The following is a 22,318-nucleotide window of genomic DNA, read 5'->3' as shown; positions in this document are numbered from 1 at the left end:
GAACAAGAAACATGGGTTCGACAAAGGTGTTCATTGTTGCCTCCATTGTTGCCTGCGTCGTCGCTGTTTCCAGCGCCACCATAGTCAAAGACGAGGATCACGATCAGGTTTCTGGAAGGAAGTGGACTGACTGTTTGGGAGATGGTGATTTCACGTGCATCAAGTACAAGGTCCTGAAGAACGTGTACAACCTGGTTCAGAAGAAGAACGTTGAGTTGACCAAGAGCGTTCGTTTGGAGTTCACTGGGGATGACGACACCAGGGTGGCCACTGCAAGAGCAGTCATGCAGCAAGATTGGACCGCTTTGCTGTCCGATGTCTTCCCTAAGTTGCTTCAGAGCGTGTCCTTCAGCCTGCAGGAAGCTCGTAAGTATTGTCCACTTAATCTTCATGCCTCAATAGATAGATTCACATAGTAGTACATTTCGTATCCATGCTATGTCAATGCTGCAAGCATTGATACATGGTGAAAAACACTAAAGAAAAGCATGTTGTTGGTTGCCTTAATATGCACATGTAAGAGTGCAAGCACAAATATTGCAACAGCCTTAATTACATCTTTCAATTATTTTGCCTAAAATCCTCCACAATGAGCAGTTTAAATTTCGTAATGCGACACTGAAATTCTTTCGATTACACATTTCATGCGTTTACACTATTATTAGGCTACATACTTACAATTATTGTCTCCCAGAAAGGATAACGATCAAAGCTGTTTGCATCGTAATCGAGGGACCCCGGATTCGAATGCTGTTACACTTAACTTTGTTCTTGCACTGTCTCGATAAGTCAACCCGAGCACAAAAATGGTCTTAAAACTAATCTTGTGAAGAATTGTTATTAATAACATAAGTATAAATCTAATTGCTGAAACACGACTTCGTTAAAGTAATAAAATTAAGCATCGTTATTTCCCCGATATCATAAATACAGAGTAAAATTAACACATCCTAAACATTATCTGGCAAAACAACTGTTTGTATAATTAGAAATGCAAAGTTAGGGATCCTAGTCCTGCCTAGAAAACAGGGTTATTTCTCTATGTACCCTCCTACATTTCACCAATTAATTATTCATTGGTAAATGTAGAGATATATTTCATAAATACTTACGTATTCCTCTTTAAATTTATGTTACACAATGTTTCAAAATCGATGACGCAGAATTTATGACTTGTTGACCACTCGTTTCAGGAAAATTGTGTCTTCATTGCCGTAATAATTTTGTATTTCCTCTTATTTTGCACGGAGCAATAACACAAAAAAATGTTATCATGTTGATAAATATATTGCAATATTTGACCAATGATGTGGCATAATATAATTCCATTGTGTAAACTTTTATGCGGGGTTCACATCATCAACCAATCTTTCAGTAAAAATAAACTATCAATATAGAAGTTACGATTATGGTGAATTTCTACTGAGGAATTATGTTTTATATTCTTTGCGCTTTCTTATCCAGGTGGCATCAAGGATAGGATCATTCTCCCAATCGCTGCCGCTGGAGGATTCTACACTCTGCTGATCACTATTGGAGTTATCGCCGCCAAGTTCCTGGCATTCAAGGCTCTCTTGGTGGGAAAAATCTCCCTGGTTTTGGCCGCCATTACTGGCCTTGCGAAGATTTTCGAACAAAAGAACCAAGGTTACACACGCATTGAGAGCTACGGCGCGTATGACAGGAACTTCATCGAGCATCCAAGATACTGAGAAGCTTACGAGAGATTACAATGCTGACTGGCAGCATAAGAGGTAAGATTAACAACATATGTGGCGCGTTTCATTATACAGGGTGTTCTCACAATAGGGATAGGGTTAGTTTTTTTCGAATCTAGGCCCAATTTGCAGTAAATGAATATGCTGTTTAAAATACCTGCATTAGCTTGCGTCCAATTTTCACATGACATTTTGAAGTAACTGTGGGGGATTGTAATTTTTAACTTTAAAGACGAAACTCACAGGGATGTTAGGGAATCTTTTGGCTACAAATTGGCCATAAAACTTGTAAAATATTTTGTTTGCTCTTTCGCAGGAATGTGGTGCTAAAAGCGAGTAAATCATAATATATCTTGTGATCACTATAATTTATGCCCATATACAGCATTGTAGCATAACGAAATAGCTAGGTACATTTGAAGCGTTTTACGTTGACAGACCAAAGAATCCATTTTCCCTATTTTTGCAAGAGTGCTATTTTGATATCTCTTTACATACTACATTTTGGGATTTAAGAAACAAAATTCGCAGGAGCTTTAGGATATAATTTAGTTGCCGAACCTAATTTGATAGAATATAATCTCTAGTTTTAATACGAGATAATAGATGGTACTAGCTACAAACTTAAGCACAAACCTTTCTTTTGGACGTAAAAGGGAGGAGGTAGTTCTCGAGTTAAGCTATTAAATTTGGTAAAACACGAGCAATATGTTACAAATAGTTCCTGTACAGCTTGGGTATAACACGTATCATGCCATTTGAGAAGTTGCATATAACACTCTGAATATTTGTTTTGTTCTTTCTTCTCAAATAGTTCCTGCACAATCAGTAACCATTATCTTCAACTTCCAATATCGGAATTATTATTACTATAATTTGTCTTTTTTTTTTAGATTACTTAGTGACTGATGGATAATTACTTTTCATTGAAGAACTTTCATGTGAGAAAGGATTCCAGCGTAATTTATTTATGGACCGTTTATGACGATTCTCCTCTCAAGTCGGAAAAAAATAAATTTTCATAATAGGAGAAATGACTGATCTACAAATGGAAATGACAAAATGACGTAAGCAGAGCGCTGTGGACAGATTAATTTATTGCTCAATCTATAAACGAAGAACACAATACCAATGTTGACGTAGAGACAGTATTGTATTTTTATAATCGTGTTGAACCCTGTATTGTTAATGAAACCTTAAATAAATATTTTTCATAATTTCTATTATTTCTATACCAATTCCACATAATACGTATATTTCATGGTACTTCTTCACAGACGTAATATTGGTGTTAATATCCCATTTCTTTGACTACAGGCCTCCCCGATGGCGTAGTGGTAACGTCGTTGCCTGGTAATCAAGGGGTACCGGATTGGATACCCGGTGCAGGCACAAGTTATTCGGATCCCACTTAAACTGTAGGTCCAGTCTAAATTAGCCTTTCTATGCATAAAGAGGACTTAATAAACAACAAAATCTTTGACTACAATAATTAGGAAGCTGAGAGTAAGTTAATACGTGGGCTGTTCAATAAAGAATGATCATTATATTTTATTCACATAATTTCCCGCGCTAAAATTTAATTTTATGTTCCTTAATTTTTTTATGTACACGCGGTACTAGTTACTTGATTGATTGATTTGCTTTACTTTACTTCGCCTTTTGTGGCCTTTTGGCTAATTTGTAAAGATGGGGATGAGTGATGATTAGACCTCGGATTTTTAGTTTTAAAAAGTGTGCTTTAAGGTTCCTAAAATAGGCTCTAAAAATCCTAAACTAGTAACTAAAAATCTTAAGTTAGGCTCAAGATATCCTGAAGTAGGTTCAAAAGAACTTAAAATAAATTTAAAAAATACTGATTAGGTTGTGATGTTCCTTTCTGGTGTTCGCCACTGAATCACTACGTCACGGTAGCTACCCAATCTCCCTGTGCGGCGGAGTTATGTGACTCTCCTTAATATTATGCTACAATGAGCATTCGCAGGACGTAACGATTTGAAAAAGAAATTGCTTTATGCCATTTTACAAATTTAATAACACATTTTACCTTTAAGCAATCACTGCAAAATAACAACAATATTCACAAACACAATCACATTTCAATTAAGCTGCGGCTTTTCCTTTATAACAGTGTTCTTCACAAAATTAACATCATCTCACGCAACTCAACTTACTTTTTCCATTTCCCGCACTGTTGTCCCGGCAACGGAATCAATAAAAGATTGGACAGTTCTACAAATGTTTATAAACCGGAAATGACTTCCGCTTCCGATATTGCGTGTAACAAATATACAGCAAAAATTACAAATTTAAATCAACACAAACAACAGTATTGAAACTAACAAACATATCAAACAGATGTCTGTGAAATTAACAGAAAACAAATAAAACATTACATATGGCCAAAATAAACAATGTGTATCAAGGTACAGTCACTGGCAATGACAATGGGCCATACATATCCTGAAATACGCACTGTCTTGCATAACGTTATGTGTGTTGCCTAACCTTACGACGATGGCAGAACTAACCCTTGAACATTTTCTATGAAAATCTACTCTTCGACGTATAGTTAGGCAACAATCGTTTTTCCAGTCATCCACAGTCTCCGCAATTTTGTCTGTGAGGATCATCTTATATTCTGAAAATAATCTTTCAACAAAAACATAATCAATGGCATAGGCGCCGACTCCATGGGGCTTGGGGGGCTCGAGCCCCAAAATAATTTTGCTTAAGAGGACCTAATGTATTATTTTGCATCTCTTGTAAAGTTTACTCTGAATTGTGCCACAGGAACTTAACTTTAAATACACATTTGAAATGTTCTAGAATCTAGACATCAACTTTGGGGGGCTGAGACCGCTGAACCATCAACTTGGGGCGGGGGGGGGGGGGCTATGACCAGAGACAGTAAAACACATGACTTATTACTGTAATTATGAGTATTGTTAAAATTTTTACTAAAAGAGTTTCAAAAGACTATGTGCATGAATTAGGAGAGTGGACGTTTGGGCTAGAAATGGCTCTCACATGACATTCAGAACGAGATCATTCATATATTAGGGAGATCTGTTTTGCGCTCCATGGTAGCAGATATTAAAAGTCTGGAATATTTTGCTATTATGGTTGATGAAACTTGTGACATATCCATCCGTGGACAATTAATATTCTGCATTCGAACTGTGAATAAAAATTTTGATATTTTAAGGAATTCATGGGCTTTTATGAGATTCCGAACACTGAGGCCAAAACTTAAAAAAAGGGAGAGAGTGAGTCATTCATTAATTTATTTCAGTGATCAGAGCCCCCCTCCCAGTAATTTTGACAAGTCGGTGCCCCTGGTCAACAAACTTCAATGCCACAAACGACCAAAGGGACGCGAAATGATCAGGACAATAAAGATCAGGAGATTGCGCTTTTGACTGTACAGGTAACAGTGGCACCAGATATTTTGCTTTGTTTAGAGCTTTGAAAAATTACCATGGACTTGGAGGAAGGGAAATCGACAGAGAGTATGTTCTAAACAAATTCGTGATTGAATTTTTCGTGATCAAACAATCCAAATGCCTCTGTGTGACATAAAAATCCTGTAAAATCTTTTAAATATATATAAAAACCTAAAAAGGCTAGATTTAGGCGCATAAACCTAAAATAGGTTCTAACAAGCAAAATAGTTATTTTTAGGGACTATAAAACTTCATCAGTCGTTTCGTTTTTTAACGAAACGCTGACATAACTTATTATTTCTTACATACCTGTAAAGGAAAAAAATGGTTAAAACCTAAAATCCAAGGTCTAGTAATGATATGATGAAATTGATAAAATCGACACTCACAAACATCCATGCCCAGGCCTGAATGCGAACCCGCGACCCCTGGCTTCGTAGCTCGATCTGCTAACTCCTCCGCCACGGAGTCAGGCGCCTGTTACAACCGTATACGTTGAGACATGTTTAGTTTCACCTACGGCAATAATGGAGGTAACACGTGACGAGCAATACGCTGCGTTGAAATGTTGCATGTTTTATCAACAAATCGTCAGCTAAGGTCTATGCTATGCTACAGGAGGCCTGTGGAGAGTCTTGTCTTCCCTGTGACGCAGCTTGAAGGTGGTTTAATATGTTAAAAGAGGGAAGACAATCAATTTCAAAGGAAGGTGGAACCGGACCTGATTGTCATCGCTCTTTTAACGTTCAGAGTACTATCAGAAAAACAAAAATTAATTGGGTACCACCCACCCTATAGTCCAGACCTAGCTCCATGCGACCCCTCCCCCAATTTGTAGAAAAACCTTCACGGGATTCATTTTTTCATCATCATAAGCAGTAGTGAAAGCTGTGTAGGCAGTTCTAAAGGACCTATCATGTCTTTGAAGACTGGCATTAATGATGGGGCAAGCGAATGGGATACATGTTAGAGAGATCGTCAAAATTAAGAGAAAAGTTATGTTGTCAGAAAAAGTAATGATCATTTAACAGCCCTGGTAATAAATTTAAGTAATTATTCTGATCTGGTGCAATACATGAAGAATGAAAGCAATTCCCTAAATTACTGTAAACAATCCAGTTGATACAAGGTGGGATCGAATAAGTAGGTAAACATTTATGTGACTGCAGGATCAAGTCCTGCATTTTTTATGCAAAATACTTTGCAAGATTGCTATGATGGATTGATTGATTTTAAGTCAATTTTATGTACAGAATATGCTGTAAGCATAGCTGGAATGGGGGATGTTATCCACCAGCTAGAAAAATTTGTAATGTATTTGTGCTTAACTTTGATTTATTCTCTTACTAAAGGATTGCTCGAACGATCTTTGTTCTAATATAATGCAATTCAATACTTTTTATAAGGCTTAGTTATTCCTTTTGTGAGGGCACGTGCCCCTCGCGCTAGATCCTCCAATGATTATTTTTTGTACTTTTTGCTATATAACGTCACTTTCCTACCCCATTCGACTAAGTGCGACGATGCGCATGACTGGTGATTACATGAAATTGACCAGGGGACATTTAAAAAAAGAGAGTACAGACGGGTATATATATATGGCAGCAGGAGGCTTCTCAGATCATTCGATGATAAAATGACGGACAGGAAAGAGCTCAACATGTTTGAAAGAGGGATCATAGTAGGCTGCTCCATAGGAGGCATGAGTCCCTAAAACAACTGCAGCCTTTGTCATGAAGAAGTGGAAGGAAAAGCGACACTGCAGCAATGCACCATGAAGTGGAAGACCCACGAAATTGGACGAGTGAGAGTGCTGAAGAGGAAGATTCGTAAAAACAGGACCCGTCCGATGCATTCGATTGCAAAAGAGTTTCAAAGTGCGACCAATTTGACCGTTTAGACCAAGACGCTTCGCAAGGAGGCCCATGCGCTCGGTTATTATGGTCGAGCCGCTGCCCACAAACCCCTGATAACAAAAAACAATAAACGGCAGAGACTACGCAGGTGTAAAAAGCGGAGAAACTGGACGGTGGAGCAATGGCGGAAGGTACTATGGAGCGATGAATCATGCTTCACACTGTTTCGATCAGATGTGAGAGATTGGGTATGGCGATTACCCGGAGAACGTCTGTTACCCGAGTGTGTATTGCCCACAGTGAAATATGGTGGTGGGGCATCATGTTCTGGGGTTGTTTCAGCTGGCATCGTGTGGGTCCACTGGTACCGGTGTATGGCCACATGACGTCTGCATCCTACCGAGATATTCTCGACAACTTCATGCTCCCCACGTTGTGGCGTTTCTATGGAAACGAAGGATGTGTGTTCCAGGACGATAATGCGACTTGTCATGTTTCCAGGGCTACCATGGAGTTGTATGCAGAAAATAATGTCACCCGACTGGATTGGCCTCCTCAGAGCCCTGACTTCAACCGTATCGAACATCTATGGGACGAACTGGAGCACCGATTGAGGTCGCGATCGCCTCGCCTTTCTACACTTCCAGGGTTGGTGGCTGTACTGCAGGAGGAATGGCGGAATATCCCACTCGGTGTACTACACGACCTTGTGGCCAGTTTACCACGACGAGTGGCTGCTGTTATCACTGCCAAAGGCGGACCGACCTCCTATTGATTGCAAGAAAACTGATGGTATCCGCTGACATGTGGTGTCCAATGACTTTCTTCCACATAGTGTATATATAGGATAATTCAAAATGAACGGTACAACTTTAATGGAAACCACGTGTAAAGCGGAAAAGGTCAAGTACTTGCTATGCACGAGACAGCAAGTCGTTGTCAACGGTTTAGAAGGCACTAAAAATTCGCAGTTGTAACTTTGGCAAATCTTTTGGAAAGGCGAAACATAGGCATTACTACCGAAAAGGATGCGGAAATGCTTTACACCATTGTGATTGAATCAGTTCTCGATATTTTTCGACACTTGCAAAGAACACGCACATATATTTGGAACACACACAGCACAGAACTGTAGGATTGTCGGTACCAAACGCAAGTGCTATCGTGAAGGACGATGGTGGTTGAAGTTCTGTGCTAATAGTACTGGCAGATACACAAGTGGGACACTTGAGATATGAAGTGCATATCACTGGCAAACACAGGTCTGTGCTGTGTGTGTTCCGATTATATGTGCGTGTTCTTCCTATGCCATATTTACGTGGTTTCGGGGTCAGATTCCCACTTCAATTTGTCCTCATCGTGACATTTGAGGCGAGGTTTTGCCCCCTAAAACAGTTTTTTAGCTGAAACTCAAAAACACGTATTTCTTCCTTTGGGCTCCTCTATACACCTGGCAAGTTTCATGGAAATCGGAGGGGGACGCTTAGATAACCTGCCTTGTGAGTACTGAATTTATATTATTTCATATTAAATTATATTTTCACTTCTTGATTTCATTTTATAATTAAGTGAATAGTATATATTAACTATTTTTGATTGAAGTATTTTAACGTGATTGGTATTTGTTAAGAATATAATTTCAGTAATTTTTGATATTTTTAAGTATGTCAAAAAATCAGACTAGTTTCTTAATTGAAACCACCCGCTTCCTATAACTCGTAATAAACCGTGCGCAAATAATTGTTTTTAACTGGCGAGGAGCCCTCTAAAGCGCGTGCCTCGGGCGAGTTGACCCTCCGCTTTGCCTACAAATATATAGGTGTATATATCTGCGTGTGTGTGTTTTGTCAACAATTGCTTCCCTCCCAAATTACATGAATTTGATTTCTTTGAATTTAGGTAGGTATCTTCGACATGCCATGTTCTCTGTACACGCACTTTTAGCTTCAACGTAATACCTGGACTCAAAACATTGAAAAAAGAAGTAGACACTTATGGTTTCAAAAGTACTTGACATTTCAATGTCTTATTGTCGTGATAGAAACGCTCATTTTCTCACAACTTTCTGGGTGAGGCGGTTCCTCCAGTTAACTGCAAGCAAATCATCCGAATTCCTGCTGGTAAAAGGTACTATTGTCTTTAAGAGCGTGCTCAGTTCTAAATTCCGATAGATATGAAAACAAAGACATAAGTAGATAATTGATAAATATATGTTCAAGTACAAATAGTAGAAAGGACAATATTAGTAATAGAAAGTATTTCAAATCACGAGGTGGCACTGACGTGTACTTGGATTTTTTTTTTAACATTTTCACATTGAAAACACTTATTCACAAACAATTATCTTCTACATCATATATTTCTAATTTTGTGTTATAATGACTTCTTTGTCCAAAAAATTTGTTGCGTTCCCTTCCCCCTTAATCTCATAGTACGAAATAATTCTACCAGTAAAGCACTACAAACTTAGATATGAAAAATCGAAACCAAAATATTAGGAAGCAGTGCATCCAATATATCTCAATCGGATCCTTTATATTAATATTAAGCACTTTTCTTGTCTTTAATAGTTTTGCGGAAGACGATCTTCAAAGTATGAAACAACATGTTTTGCTTTCTTTGTTAACTATTTATTCTGCCTCATATAATTTTGCTCCAGTAGAAATTCTTTATTTACTTATTTATTACGTCTTGTTTATCATGGCGAAGATAAGGCTTTAGCTCAAAGATCGCGACACAAGCTGAAGGTGAAATATCGCTTCCTTACTGCTGACAGCGTTGCGTCAGCCAAATAATATACCCCTCGTCTTGTTAACTAGATTAGAGCTTTATTCTAACCTAACATTATCCATAAATGTTTGATATATTAGAAGAAGATTAAGAAAAATGTTGAGATTCTGAGTAAAGAATTATTTTTAGTTTTGCATAATCCTTCTCTGCTTGAATTTAAACATTTTCCAAGAGTATGATTATGATAATGATGAGCAAAGTTTTCAAAAAATGTAAAAGTAATTGTAATAATTTAAAATACTCGTATATCAGTAATTACCTTAGAACTGATTGTGCAAGTAGTACATGCTACGGAAAATATGGATTAAGATACATACTATTGTATCTTCAATGTAGACTTTTGTGAAAATTATAATTTAGTAAAGTTACTGAATAGGCACTTTTCAATAATGGAGTTGTTACTAGGACTGTTTGCATTTGCGAGAATAGCACGCCACCTCACTGATATCCACCATTATATTAGCATCTTTAAAATGTTTAGTGTCAGTTAAAAGCTGATAAATTGTCTTACAATTCCTCAAAGCCAATCTTAAAAGTTGTAAGAGAGAGTGCGCTATTAGTGCTTATATTACTTATATCAAGTTTTGAAATGTTGTTTTTTTCTAGGATGAGACATGGATAACAACAATAATAATAAGTAATAATGGTACTAATGAATGCTAAGTTTATCGTGTCAATTACAAACAGAACTCATTTGTAAGCATAAGATTAGGAGACTTATCGTAATTATTTTGAACATACATTTTTATTATGCCACGTAATGGATAATTACACGTGAGTGCAAAGGAGTGGTTGTACTGAACGTAATTGATAATTACACGTGATTGTATGACGTAGAGCACTGAATGCAAAGGAGGAGTTGTACTTAACGAAACCATAAAATGAATGTCGTTAATCGTGGAGAAATAAACTATATAAGTGTATGATTAAGGTAATCCCTGGATTACAAAGCAAAGAATCGATATTGAGATCCCTAGTCAATCTGCACGTATTTAAGTTCAGAATAGTTATTGAATTTTTGAAGATTTTAAAGAAACGGGAGTTAGAACTATTGAAGGTACTTTCAGTAAAATAAATATTTTAGCCACAAGAATCCAAATACCTGACAACTCTGATGTTAGTATTTAACAAAGATGCGATCTTTGAAAAGAAGGACACTAGGGGTGAGTTTGCAAAAAGAGGTGCCGTATCTATATCATCGAGGAAAAGCAATCACCATTGAGATGAGAATTGGAGATATTGACTTGAAACCAAGAAGGGTGCATCACTGCCGTTCTACACCTTGTCGCCGCGTATGAAATGTCCCTTTTATAATATTTATTTGCACTGATTCCAAAAGAATAGGTGGAAACAGTATAGCCACATTTGGGAAACGATACTCTTATGTTCAAGCCTTGCCTTAAAGTTAAAAAATGTATGTAAAGAGCCCATTGAAAAACTCTGAAAGTGCAAGGTTGTCAAGTGAACTGCACAGGGCATACAGAACAGATTAAAAGATAATGAGCAGGGCCAGGATTTTGATGACCTAAAAATATCTAAAAAATGATTTGTAAAATGTCATAAAACTGATTTAAAAATTTTGTTTCTTACATGAGAGTATGAGGGTACGTCACAGTTCTTACCTCTGTAACGTTAGGACTGAAATTACAAGGTGTGTGTGAATTTTCAGCATAAAAATCTAAAAAGCTTACTTTATTCAGAATCATTGCTGTGGGTAATGTGGTGCGGCATGTTGCTTTGTTTCTACAATCGCATGGCGAGAGAAGTCTTGTTTTCGTTGTTACCAACATCAAAGCGATAAATGTCAGTTCCCGGCTAAAAATGAGTGAGAACGAAAAACAGACGTAAAGAACAAAAATTGACCAAAAAAATACTTATGTGAGGGAAAAAAAGGCACAATGAAATTGATGTTTTTATAACCAGATTCGTATTCAGGATTTTAGTACTTAGAGCAGTGCATACTACATAAGGGAAAAAAGATGACATGTCATCAAAATCCGGGCTCTGGTAATGAGAGACTTCCACAAAAATAGTGTAAGAGGCGTGCTCCTTGGAAAAAACTAAAAACATTTGACTCAGTGGCGTATGCTGAGTTTAAGACATGGGTTATCTCACTATGACACCTGGTCCTAGGCTGTGGAGGAAGGGAGAAGAGAAGACTCATTCTTGACGTCTTCAAGAAAGCCACATTGCGATCCCAACGGTAGTCAGGTTGCAAACTGATAAGAATTCAGGTTTCCAACTCCTAGGAATTCAGGTTGCGAACTCCTAAGAATTCAGGTTGCCAACTCCTAGGAATTCAGGTTGCGAACTCCTAAGAATTCAGGTTGCCAACTCCTAAGAATTCAGGTTGCCAACTCCTAGGAATTCAGGTTGCCAAATCCTAAGAATTCAGGTTGCCAAATCCTAAGAATTCAGGTTGCCAACTCCTAAGAATTCAGGTTGCCAACTCCTAAGAATTCAGGTTGCCAACTCCTAGGAATTCAGGTTGCCAACTCCTAGGAATTAAATTTGCCAACTCATAGGAATTCAGGTTGCCAACTCCTAGGAATTCAGGTTGCCAACTCCTAAGAATTGCTACGCCCCTTGTGGGTACGTACTTACATGTTATTTACCACGGCTACAGATATCTTAATCTCAGGGGGATAGGTTCTTTGTTTGAGAATTCCAAATAAGAAAGCGTTTTATAGCCAAGAGGATATAGTAAAATGCGGATCTATATCTGAGAACTTGACAAAATACAGAGAAAATATATATATATATATATATGTTTAATCGAAAAGGCTTCTTTTTCTTTTATTATGGAAACGGCTTCTTCTTCTTTTAAAAGGCTTCTTCTTCTTCTTCTTCTAAAAGGCTTCTTCTTCTTTTTATATGGAAAACGGCTTCTTCTTCTTTTAAAAGGCTTCTTCTTCTTCTAAAAGGCTTCTTCTTCTTTAAATATGGAAAAAAGCTTCTTCTTTTATTATGGAAACGGCTTCTTCTTCTTTTATTATCAAAAGGCTTCTTCTTCTTTGATAATCGAAAAGGCTTCTTCTTGTTTTCTTCGTTTAATTTATTATCTTCCTTTAAAGCGTAATCTTATTTATGTGCTCGCTTTCCCCCCGCTTCTTTGTCAAACAATACAAGCTATACTTGTAGAAAGAGTAGGGTCGACTAAACTGACAATAGCGCCACCTCCTATTTGACGACCAAAGGGGAATAACCAGGATCGCTAATAACAAGCGCTGCCAATGGCTCAGTGCGACTAAAAAGAAGCGCAACCGTAAAGTGCTTCGGGGCGTCTAATTGACCACAGCGCCACCGGGGAACGGACAAATGCAAAAGCTGACGATGTTCTCCTCGTCAGAGAATCAAAAAGAAATTGAGATACATTTCTGAATTCATTTGCTCGCTTAATGACTTTCCTAAACGTTTCGTATGCGGCCATATTCTTAATTCTTTTAAATTACTACATACATTATTCTATTTACTTCTATTATAGTATTTGAACTCTTCTTTTATATATTTCCCAATTTACTATAATATATATCATCCCTCTTCTCCGCTTGAAGTTTTTTATAATTTTCTTCACTCCTCTTTACATAGCGTGCTGCCATCTCTTGTCGATTCCGAGAAACCATTCCTCCTTGCAACATTCATTGTGTCGTCTAAAACTGGCACGTGACACAATATCCCCCTCCTTGAGGATGAAAAATTTATATATTGGAAAGTTCATTTGTAAATTTATAAATTTTTCCCTCGTTCTATGTGACTTCTCTTACTGTTTCAATTATTCATTAACTAAGCTCTTTTTTACTTCCTGAGTGAAGTTGTATCTCCTTATATATTCTTGGGGTTCTCCCTTCTCTCTATCTTTGTTTCTGTATGCTTTACTACCGCTGTGTTCCGAAACAAATTCATGACTTCGTATGGACCTTCATATATGAAGAACAATTTCTTGATTGCTTTCTCTGATGCCTTGCTCATTGGGTGTGTTTTGCAAAATACTAAGTCTCCCTTTTTTAATTTTATTTTCATACCATTCTCTGCTTTCCTGTTCATTTTTTTCATTCTCTTAACGTATATGTCTAGTAATACTTCTTTAGTCTCTTCTTTGGATATTACTTCCCTCGACCAATCAAATTCCTTGAAGATTCCGGGTTCTTCCATATATCCCAGAAACAATTCAGCCGCACTCTTCTTTGTTTCCTCAGATATAGAGTTATTTATCCATCGTATGGCTCTGTTAACTGCTGTAGACCACTTCGTATGATTGTCATGACATAACATTCTTAGAATTCTTACTATTTCCCCGTTATATCTCTCTATCGGGTTCGAACTTGGATGATACCTAGTAACGTTTATCATCTTAATTCCTTTAAACTTCATGTAATCCTTAAAGTATTCCGATACAAATTGTGTACCATTATCCGTTAGAATTTTTAATGGAACTCCATAGTGTTTGACAAATCCTTCTTCTAAATATTTTACTATTTCCTTTGCTGTAGCCTTCTTGAGGTTATAACATATTACAAACTTACTGCACACGTCGACGCATGTGAGAATATATGTAAATCCTCGCGATCTTGGGAGAGGTCCAATCAGATCAATAGATATCATATCTATAGGATTTTTTGCAGTTACGTGTAACTCTTCTCTTTCCATTTTTAATTTTGAAGGTTTAGTTTTTATACATAACATACAGTTTCTTACATGATCCACCACGTCTCTCTTCATACACTTCCAGAAGAAAAATCTCCGGGCAAGTCTCAATGTTTTATCAATCCCGAAATGTCCAGACTTCTCATGCACTTCTGCGAGTACTTTTTTAATTAGTGCTCCAGGTACGAAGAGTTGCACTTGATTAGATTTCTCTATGCTTACTCTAAAAATCATTCCTTCCTTAAGTACATATTTTCCTTGTATCTTTGCACGTCTCATTTTCTTTCCATTTTCATTTCTATCTCCATTCAGGACATTTAAGATGCCACTTAATTCTTCATCTTTCTTCATGCTTTCTATCCATTCCTGTCTGGATATGTTCCCGAGTTCTTCATCCATGATTGCATTTATGGATAACTTCAACACTTCTTCTGGTTCCTGCGGCATATGTAGAGGGGATCTACTTAGGGCATCTGCAATTTTATTGTCCTTTCCTTTAATATCCACTATTTCGAAACTGTATTCCTGGAGAAGTAATGCCCATCTTGTCAAGCGAGGATTCCATTGCCTTGCAGAGTTTAACCATATAAGGCTCTTATGGTCGCAAGGAATTTCAAATTTTCTTCCTTTTAAGTAAACTGCAAACTTTTCAATACCGAATATGATAGCCAAACATTCCAGTTCGCTAATCGTATACGCCCTTTCAAACGCTTTCAGTGCACGACTCGCATATTGAATTACAACATCTTCTCCATCCTCGGTTTTCTGGAAGAGATAGGCCCCTAGACCTATATTCGATGCGTCTGTTCCTATGATGAAAAGTCTTTCAAAATCTGGCTGGCCTATAGCTGGACTAGATGTCAGGTCTTCTTTTAGTACATTAAAAGCCTTTTCCTCCTCTTGTGCCCATTTCCATTTCACCTCCTTTCTCAAAAGATCGTATAAAGGCTTGGCCTTTGAAGCGAAATTCCTAATAAATTTGCTCCTCCAATTGCATATCCCTAAGAATCCTTGCAATTGTTTCCTGGTTGTAGGCTTTGGAAAACATTTTATAGCCTCATTTTTATCGCTGCAAAGTCTTACGTTTCCTCCAGATACTATATGCCCTAGGAACTTGATTTCTTTCTTTGCAAAAGAACATTTCTCTAACTTAACGGTAAGTCCTGCTTCTTTCAATTTACATAAAACCCAGTCTATTTTGCTTATATGATCCATCCAGTCCTTTGAATGTATATCATATCATCTACGTATATTGCTAACCATGACCTTGTTTCCAGACCAAATATTCTGTTTAGTGCCGTTGTAAACGCCGACACCGATGAATTTAGTCCGTAAGGTAGTCTCCTAAATTGGAATAACCTGGACCCATACCTAAATGCTGTGTATTTTCTAGATCTTTCTTCAATCTCCACCTGGAAGTATCCTAGCGTTAAATCAAAAGATGTGAAGTACTTGCTTCCCGCAAATGAATGCAACAGCTCATTGATTTTTTCTACTTGATTTCGTGGTAGTAATACATGCTTATTTAGCTCTCTCAGGTCCAAAACAGGTCTCACGCCACCGTTTGGCTTGTCCACTACGTGCATGGGGCTTATGTGAATACTATTTGAATCTTCTATGATATCCCAGTCTAGCCATTTCTGTAGTTCTTCTTCAACAGCTTTCCTCTTGGTGAATGGTATAGAATATTGCCTAGATACTATGGGCTGATTTGTGTCGACCTCTATTTCATATGAATACACATCCGTAAGTCCAGGTCGCTGGCTAAATAGGTTCCTATGCTTGACAAGTACACATCTCAATTCTCTTCTCTCGTTTTCAGAGATTTCTGTGCATTCGCTCACTTTATCTTGTATTTCTTTAACAGACGCTACATATTCATTTTCTTTTTCCTTTATTTCGCTATATTTGTATTCGTCGTATTCACTTTCTTTATTCATAACGTCCCTTTTATTAACCACAAGACCTTGTTTTCGAACACACATTTCTTTTGTCGACTCGTCACACATTGTCTCCATAGGAATATCAAGTCTACACAACTCTTCCAATTCCACATTTAGCCTTTTCTCTTTGACATGAATATGCCCATCATACTTTTCTAGGAAAGACACTCCTAAAATAATCTCACACCGTAATCCTTTCACCACTAAGAAATTTACTGAGAAATTTTCACCTTGAATATTCATCATGATTTTTATTGATCCCTGTATCTTGTATTCATCCTTGCCGGCTGCCATGACCAATCTAATCCTGTCTTTCTCGCATCTATCTAATCTAGCTTGCGGGTACTTCTCTCTTATTTTCTTCCAGCATTCGTAACTCATGACTTCCACTACACTTCCACGATATACCAAACATTTAACTTCCAGTTCTATTATTTTAGCTTAAACATAAAACGTTCTCCCAGGTTTTAGTCTTCCAAAGTCTGGTTCTCCTACTAAACATAATTCTAAACTATCGCTGGGTTTCTCTATTGTTTCTCCCCTCATTTCATGTTCCTTTTCATTAGCTCTCACACCTGGGGATTGCTGCAAGAGCATTACATGTTTGACGCTCGAATATTCTGGGTGTTCTCCAAATGTTCTCCTCCGTGCGATCTTTCTTGGAACCTTCTTCCATCAGTACAATAGCTTCTTGTTAGCTCCATTGCCTCGTTTCTCTCTTCGTCCTGAGATATATTTCTTCTCTCAGTTTCATCATTGGATGCTCGTCCATTCTGCTGTCTTTCTTCTCTTTCCTCTCTCCATCTAGGACTTCCCCTTCTGCCATATCTTTGGAATCTATTTCTGCCTCTATATGTCCTATCATATCCCTGGCATCTTCCATCTCCAACAAACTCTTGATTCCTGACGTAATCGTTCCTATTTCTCAAGTTGGTTCCTCTTCCTCTATCCTGGTCCTGACCTCTCAAATCCAGATTTCTAACCTCGAGCTCTTGTCTTCGGAACTTTTGCCTGTTACTATTATCTTCGTCATCATAACGTCTCCTTGAATAAGGTCGATCACTCCTGTCATTCCTCTCTCTATCCCAAGAGTTTTGAGTTTTCTTCAACATATCTTCTGTCCTTAGGTATTCTATTAAATCATCCACTTTCTTTATTTTCACTGCCGCTATAGCTCTTTGGATTCTTACTGGTAGCGTTTGGATTACTTGTTTCACTAATTCCTCTTCACTGCATCCTTCTTTCAAATTCTTAAAACTTCTCAAGGTTTCCCATGTACGTTCCTCCAGACTTTCTATTTTTGACCAGTCGATGTGTTTTCGTTTTAGGGCTTCCAATTGCCTTTCCTTGATGTCTTTGCTACAATAGTAATCTAAAAACTTTCTACTGAATTCTCGAAATTCTTTGAATTTGTGTTGGTTTAATTGGTACCACCCGGCTGCTGACTGTTCGAAACACGTGTCAATGAGACTAAGAGTCATGTGATCTGGAATTCTCATTAAACGTATATTCGTGGTTAGCTCCTTCAGGAATTTCCTTGGATATTTTTCGGATATATTTCCATTGAATTTAGGCATATGGTGTAATTCCTGTGGTCTAGGTATCCTTGATTTATATCTTTCACAGCCTTTGTATTCTTCTTCTAGCGTATCTAAAAATTTCTCATTGTTGCTTCCTTCTTCACTACTCTTCTACTTTCTCTTTCTCCTTTCTCCCATAATCTTTTTTCCTTTCTTCTTCTGTTGTAGACTCATCGCTAGAGCTTTCTTCTTTTATCTCTTTTTTTATATAAGTATCTTCCTCGCTGCATCGAAAACTTGATCTAGCGTTCCTTTATCTTACTGATATATTCCCTAATCTTTTTTCCACTTCTTCGATTCTCTTCTCTGTCTTATCCATCCTGGATACTGTTCCGTTTATTTTTCTATCCATTTCCTTTCCTCTCTTATCTGCTGCATTCATTTTGGCTCGATTTTCCACAATCTCCTTTTCTATACTCAGAGTTTTTTCTTGAGCTTCTAGAAGTCCACGCGAGTATTCTTCTCTGAGTTTTAGAACTTCCCTTTCAATTCTATTATTCATTTCCAAACTTCTATCTTCTATCAGGAGCTTAGCTTCCTCTATCTTGCTTTCGTTTTCTTCTATTCTTGAAACGGCTAATTCTATTTGAGATTTACTTTCGACCAACTTTCTCTCCAAATATTCGTTTCTTTGTTTATTTTCCTCTCTGAGATTCGAAACCTCCTCTTCTATTCTTCTATTTGTATCTAAACTTATACTTTCGATTAAAGACGTTGTTTCTTCTATCTTTCTTTCCAACGACTTTCTATTTCCTTCACACGTTTCATTCAATCTCAAGAACATCTCATGGGTTTCGGACCTCGATGCTTCCAATTTCCTGCTGTTTTCCTCGAGCCTTTCTTCCATCTTTTTATTACTTTCTTCTAACTTTCTACTATTCTCTTTTAATTCTCTCCTACTTTCATCTATCTTTTCTTCGAGTCTTCTATTATTCTCTTCCATCTGTGTTTTTAATTCTTTTTCTAATCTTCTGCTATTTTCTTTTGCTTCTCTGCTATTCTTTTTATTACTTTCTTCTATCTGCATCGATAACTTCTGGAACATTTCTATCATGTTCACCTCTTCTGTCTTCTTTGGTTTTTCCTTCATTTTCACTTCTTCCTTTTCCCTTTTCTTCTCTTCCTTTTCATTTATCCTTTCTTCCTTGCAATTTTTGCATACGTAATCTCCTTTTTCACTTATTCCTATGTACTTTTCCCTTCTTATCTTCTCACATAGCCAATGTTTCATTTCTTTGCATGAGCTGCATAGGATAGTTTCTTCCTTATTTCCCTCTTTTCCACAACAGTTTAATATTTCCTTTCTGTCTTCCATTTCCTCCATTATAGTTTCTCTGTTCTCGCCTTCAATTTTATTTTCTTCCTCCATTTTGGCTTTCTTCCTTTTTCGCTTTCTTAGTCACAATTCTGCTAGCCGCAACGTTGGTCGCCACTAATGCTACGCCCCTTGTGGGTACGTACTTACATGTTATTTACCACGGCTACAGATATCTTAATCTCAGGGGGATAGGTTCTTTGTTTGAGAATTCCAAATAAGAAAGCGTTTTATAGCCAAGAGGATATAGTAAAATGCGGATCTATATTCTGAGAACTTGACAAAATACAGAGAAAATATATATATATATATATGTTTAATCGAAAAGGCTTCTTTTTCTTTTATTATGGAAACGGCTTCTTCTTCTTTTAAAAGGCTTCTTCTTCTTCTTCTTCTAAAAGGCTTCTTCTTCTTTTTATATGGAAAACGGCTTCTTCTTCTTTTAAAAGGCTTCTTCTTCTTCTAAAAGGCTTCTTCTTCTTTAAATATGGAAAAAAGCTTCTTCTTTTATTATGGAAACGGCTTCTTCTTCTTTTATTATCAAAAGGCTTCTTCTTCTTTGATAATCGAAAAGGCTTCTTCTTGTTTTCTTCGTTTAATTTATTATCTTCCTTTAAAGCGTAATCTTATTTATGTGCTCGCTTTCCCCCCGCTTCTTTGTCAAACAATACAAGCTATACTTGTAGAAAGAGTAGGGTCGACTAAACTGACAATAGCGCCACCTCCTATTTGACGACCAAAGGGGAATAACCAGGATCGCTAATAACAAGCGCTGCCAATGGCTCAGTGCGACTAAAAAGAAGCGCAACCGTAAAGTGCTTCGGGGCGTCTAATTGACCACAGCGCCACCGGGGAACGGACAAATGCAAAAGCTGACGATGTTCTCCTCGTCAGAGAATCAAAAAGAAATTGAGATACATTTCTGAATTCATTTGCTCGCTTAATGACTTTCCTAAACGTTTCGTATGCGGCCATATTCTTAATTCTTTTAAATTACTACATACATTATTCTATTTACTTCTATTATAGTATTTGAACTCTTCTTTTATATATTTCCCAATTTACTATAATATATATCATCCCTCTTCTCCGCTTGAAGTTTTTTATAATTTTCTTCACTCCTCTTTACATAGCGTGCTGCCATCTCTTGTCGATTCCGAGAAACCATTCCTCCTTGCAACATTCATTGTGTCGTCTAAAACTGGCACGTGACAGAATTCAGGTTGCCAACTCCTAAGAATCCAGATTGCCAATACCTAAGAATTCAGGTTGCCAACTCCTATGAATTCGGGTTGCCAACTCCTAAGAATTCAGGTTGCCAACTTCAGAATCGCCATTATCTTCTTTTTCAAATCAGCTTAATTCACACAGTTTCTAAGAGATTTCTCTTCAGTATTTTACTTTCTAGGCTTCAGGCTTCGCAGGTAGGCTAGGTAAGCCTGGAATATACGCTCCTGATTTGAATCTCTCTTCATGGCAAGTGTCAAAAGGGGGACAACGTAACCACTCCGCCACTGGTTTGACGGAATTCGAAATCCATTATTAACAAACCTGACCAGCTGATCGGCTGCGTTGTTCCTCACGTGACTGGGGACCCAACAGAAGCGGACCTCAGCATTGGCAGATAAGGACAGGAGCCTTCGAAGGATTCGCTGCACTATAACAGGAATTCCAGACTCCCCAGATGGAGATGCTCTTGTCCACCTTCTGCCAGCCAGTGACTTGGAGAATGCAAGTGGGGGTGAGGTAAAGGGGAACAAGCATGACGTTCCTGTTGCGCCGGCCCTCCCATCCGGGTTCGAAACCCGGCTTCGGCATGGGTGTTCTTCATGAATGTCCCTTCATCAATTTCATCCTCTAATGCTCAAATATTGAAAATGCATTATATTAAAACAGCACAAAATCCCAGACACGGACCATCATTTTCCAGACAGGAACTCGACAATAAGGAATGCGGTGTCAGATATTACCTAAGCTTTACTGGGTCGCCAACGGCGTAAACATGTAAACAGGTGAAACTCAGGAAGATAATACATGTAACTGGCAAAATTTATGACAATAAATATCTTGGACAAGAGGTCATTAGGCAGTTTTAGAGCGAACGTTGAGAGAGGCAGAACGAGGATTGAGCGAGGAAACGTTGGAGTGAGTTGCAAGTCAAACTCTTAAAATACTGTACGGTCACGACCATAATCGCTCACCGCCGAACTTCCATCTCCAGGCAGAGATAGGTATATCATTCCACTTTACTATGCTGATCCTTTCTTCAAGGGTATAAAACTCAAGTGTTGTGTTTTGCCATCATGTGTCTATTTATCGCCTCTCGCACGATACCATTAAGCTCTCCATGAATAGCGAGTACGCCATTATTTGAGGATGAGTGATGAATGAGCTACACTACCCAGGTTCGATCCAAGTTCCATTGAGGAACTTTACGTGGTGGAGATGCTGGCTATCTTCGGGCGTCCGAGTGGATACGGAAATAGCCGAAGTCGGATGCGGTTTTTACTTTCTGATTCCAGCAACGTGTTTTAACTCGCGGACAGCTCGAAATCTGTTCCTCTGATTACCAGGCGGTAGGCTTGGTATGGGAGAGGGTGTTTTGTGACGGAAACTTAAACTAGTCTGATAAGTCATCGTGTAAATCGAAATTAATAAAGGTTATTTTGGTTCTTCTAGGTGAAACTGTCACTCATCACTCATTCTCGCCTTCGCGATTAGCCAGAAGTGGCAGAAAAATAAATCAATTCTTTCTCTAGAAGACTAGGCCGAACATTAAATAGAATTCTTCATTCTCAAGAATGGTCATTGCTAATCAAGAATAAAGTCATTTACATCTTTTCTATGATTCCGAGGAAAATCAGTAAAGTGTTTCAACAAATGTTTTTAGCCTTTTGCAAAGAGCACGCTTATTACACTGTTTCTGAGGAATTTTCTGAGGATGCTCACTACCTTTCAATCTGCTGTGTATGCCCTGTGCAGATCTCTTTACAACATTGCACTTTTAACCATTCTCAAGGAACTCT

The 22,318-nt window shown here is 37.8% G+C and overlaps 1 protein-coding gene across 2 annotated transcripts; it reads left to right on the top strand.

Moving 5' to 3' along the window:
• Positions 1-22,186, top strand: LOC145989354 (uncharacterized). 2 transcript variants are annotated; one of them, XM_083124688.1, is made up of 3 exons: positions 1-366; positions 1,465-1,754; positions 21,972-22,186. In XM_083124688.1, the coding sequence occupies exons 1-2, from the start codon at positions 12-14 to the stop codon at positions 1,710-1,712; spliced, it is 603 nt and encodes a 200-aa protein (XP_082980814.1). In that variant the 5' UTR covers positions 1-11; the 3' UTR covers positions 1,713-1,754; positions 21,972-22,186. The 2 variants fall into 2 exon arrangements, with proteins under 2 accessions (XP_082980814.1, XP_082980813.1); XM_083124687.1 differs by lacking the exon at positions 21,972-22,186 and adding an exon at positions 2,612-2,929.
• Positions 22,187-22,318: the final 132 nt, after the last annotated feature.

Source organism: Lepisma saccharinum, chromosome 6 (genome assembly GCF_977018435.1).
Source record: "Lepisma saccharinum chromosome 6, izLepSacc3.1, whole genome shotgun sequence".
Classification (NCBI taxonomy): Eukaryota; Metazoa; Arthropoda; class Insecta; order Zygentoma; family Lepismatidae; genus Lepisma; species Lepisma saccharinum.
Note: the sequence above shows the minus strand (reverse complement) of the source record. Positions and strands in the feature narration are given on the sequence as shown.

Coding starts and splice junctions, on each gene's coding strand:
- LOC145989354 (XM_083124688.1), top strand. CDS start 12: ATGGGTTCGACAAAGGTGTTCATTGTTGCCTCCATTGTTGCCTGCGTC. Junction 367..1,464: donor CTTCAGCCTGCAGGAAGCTC/GTAAGTATTGTC, acceptor TTTCTTATCCAG/GTGGCATCAAGGATAGGATC.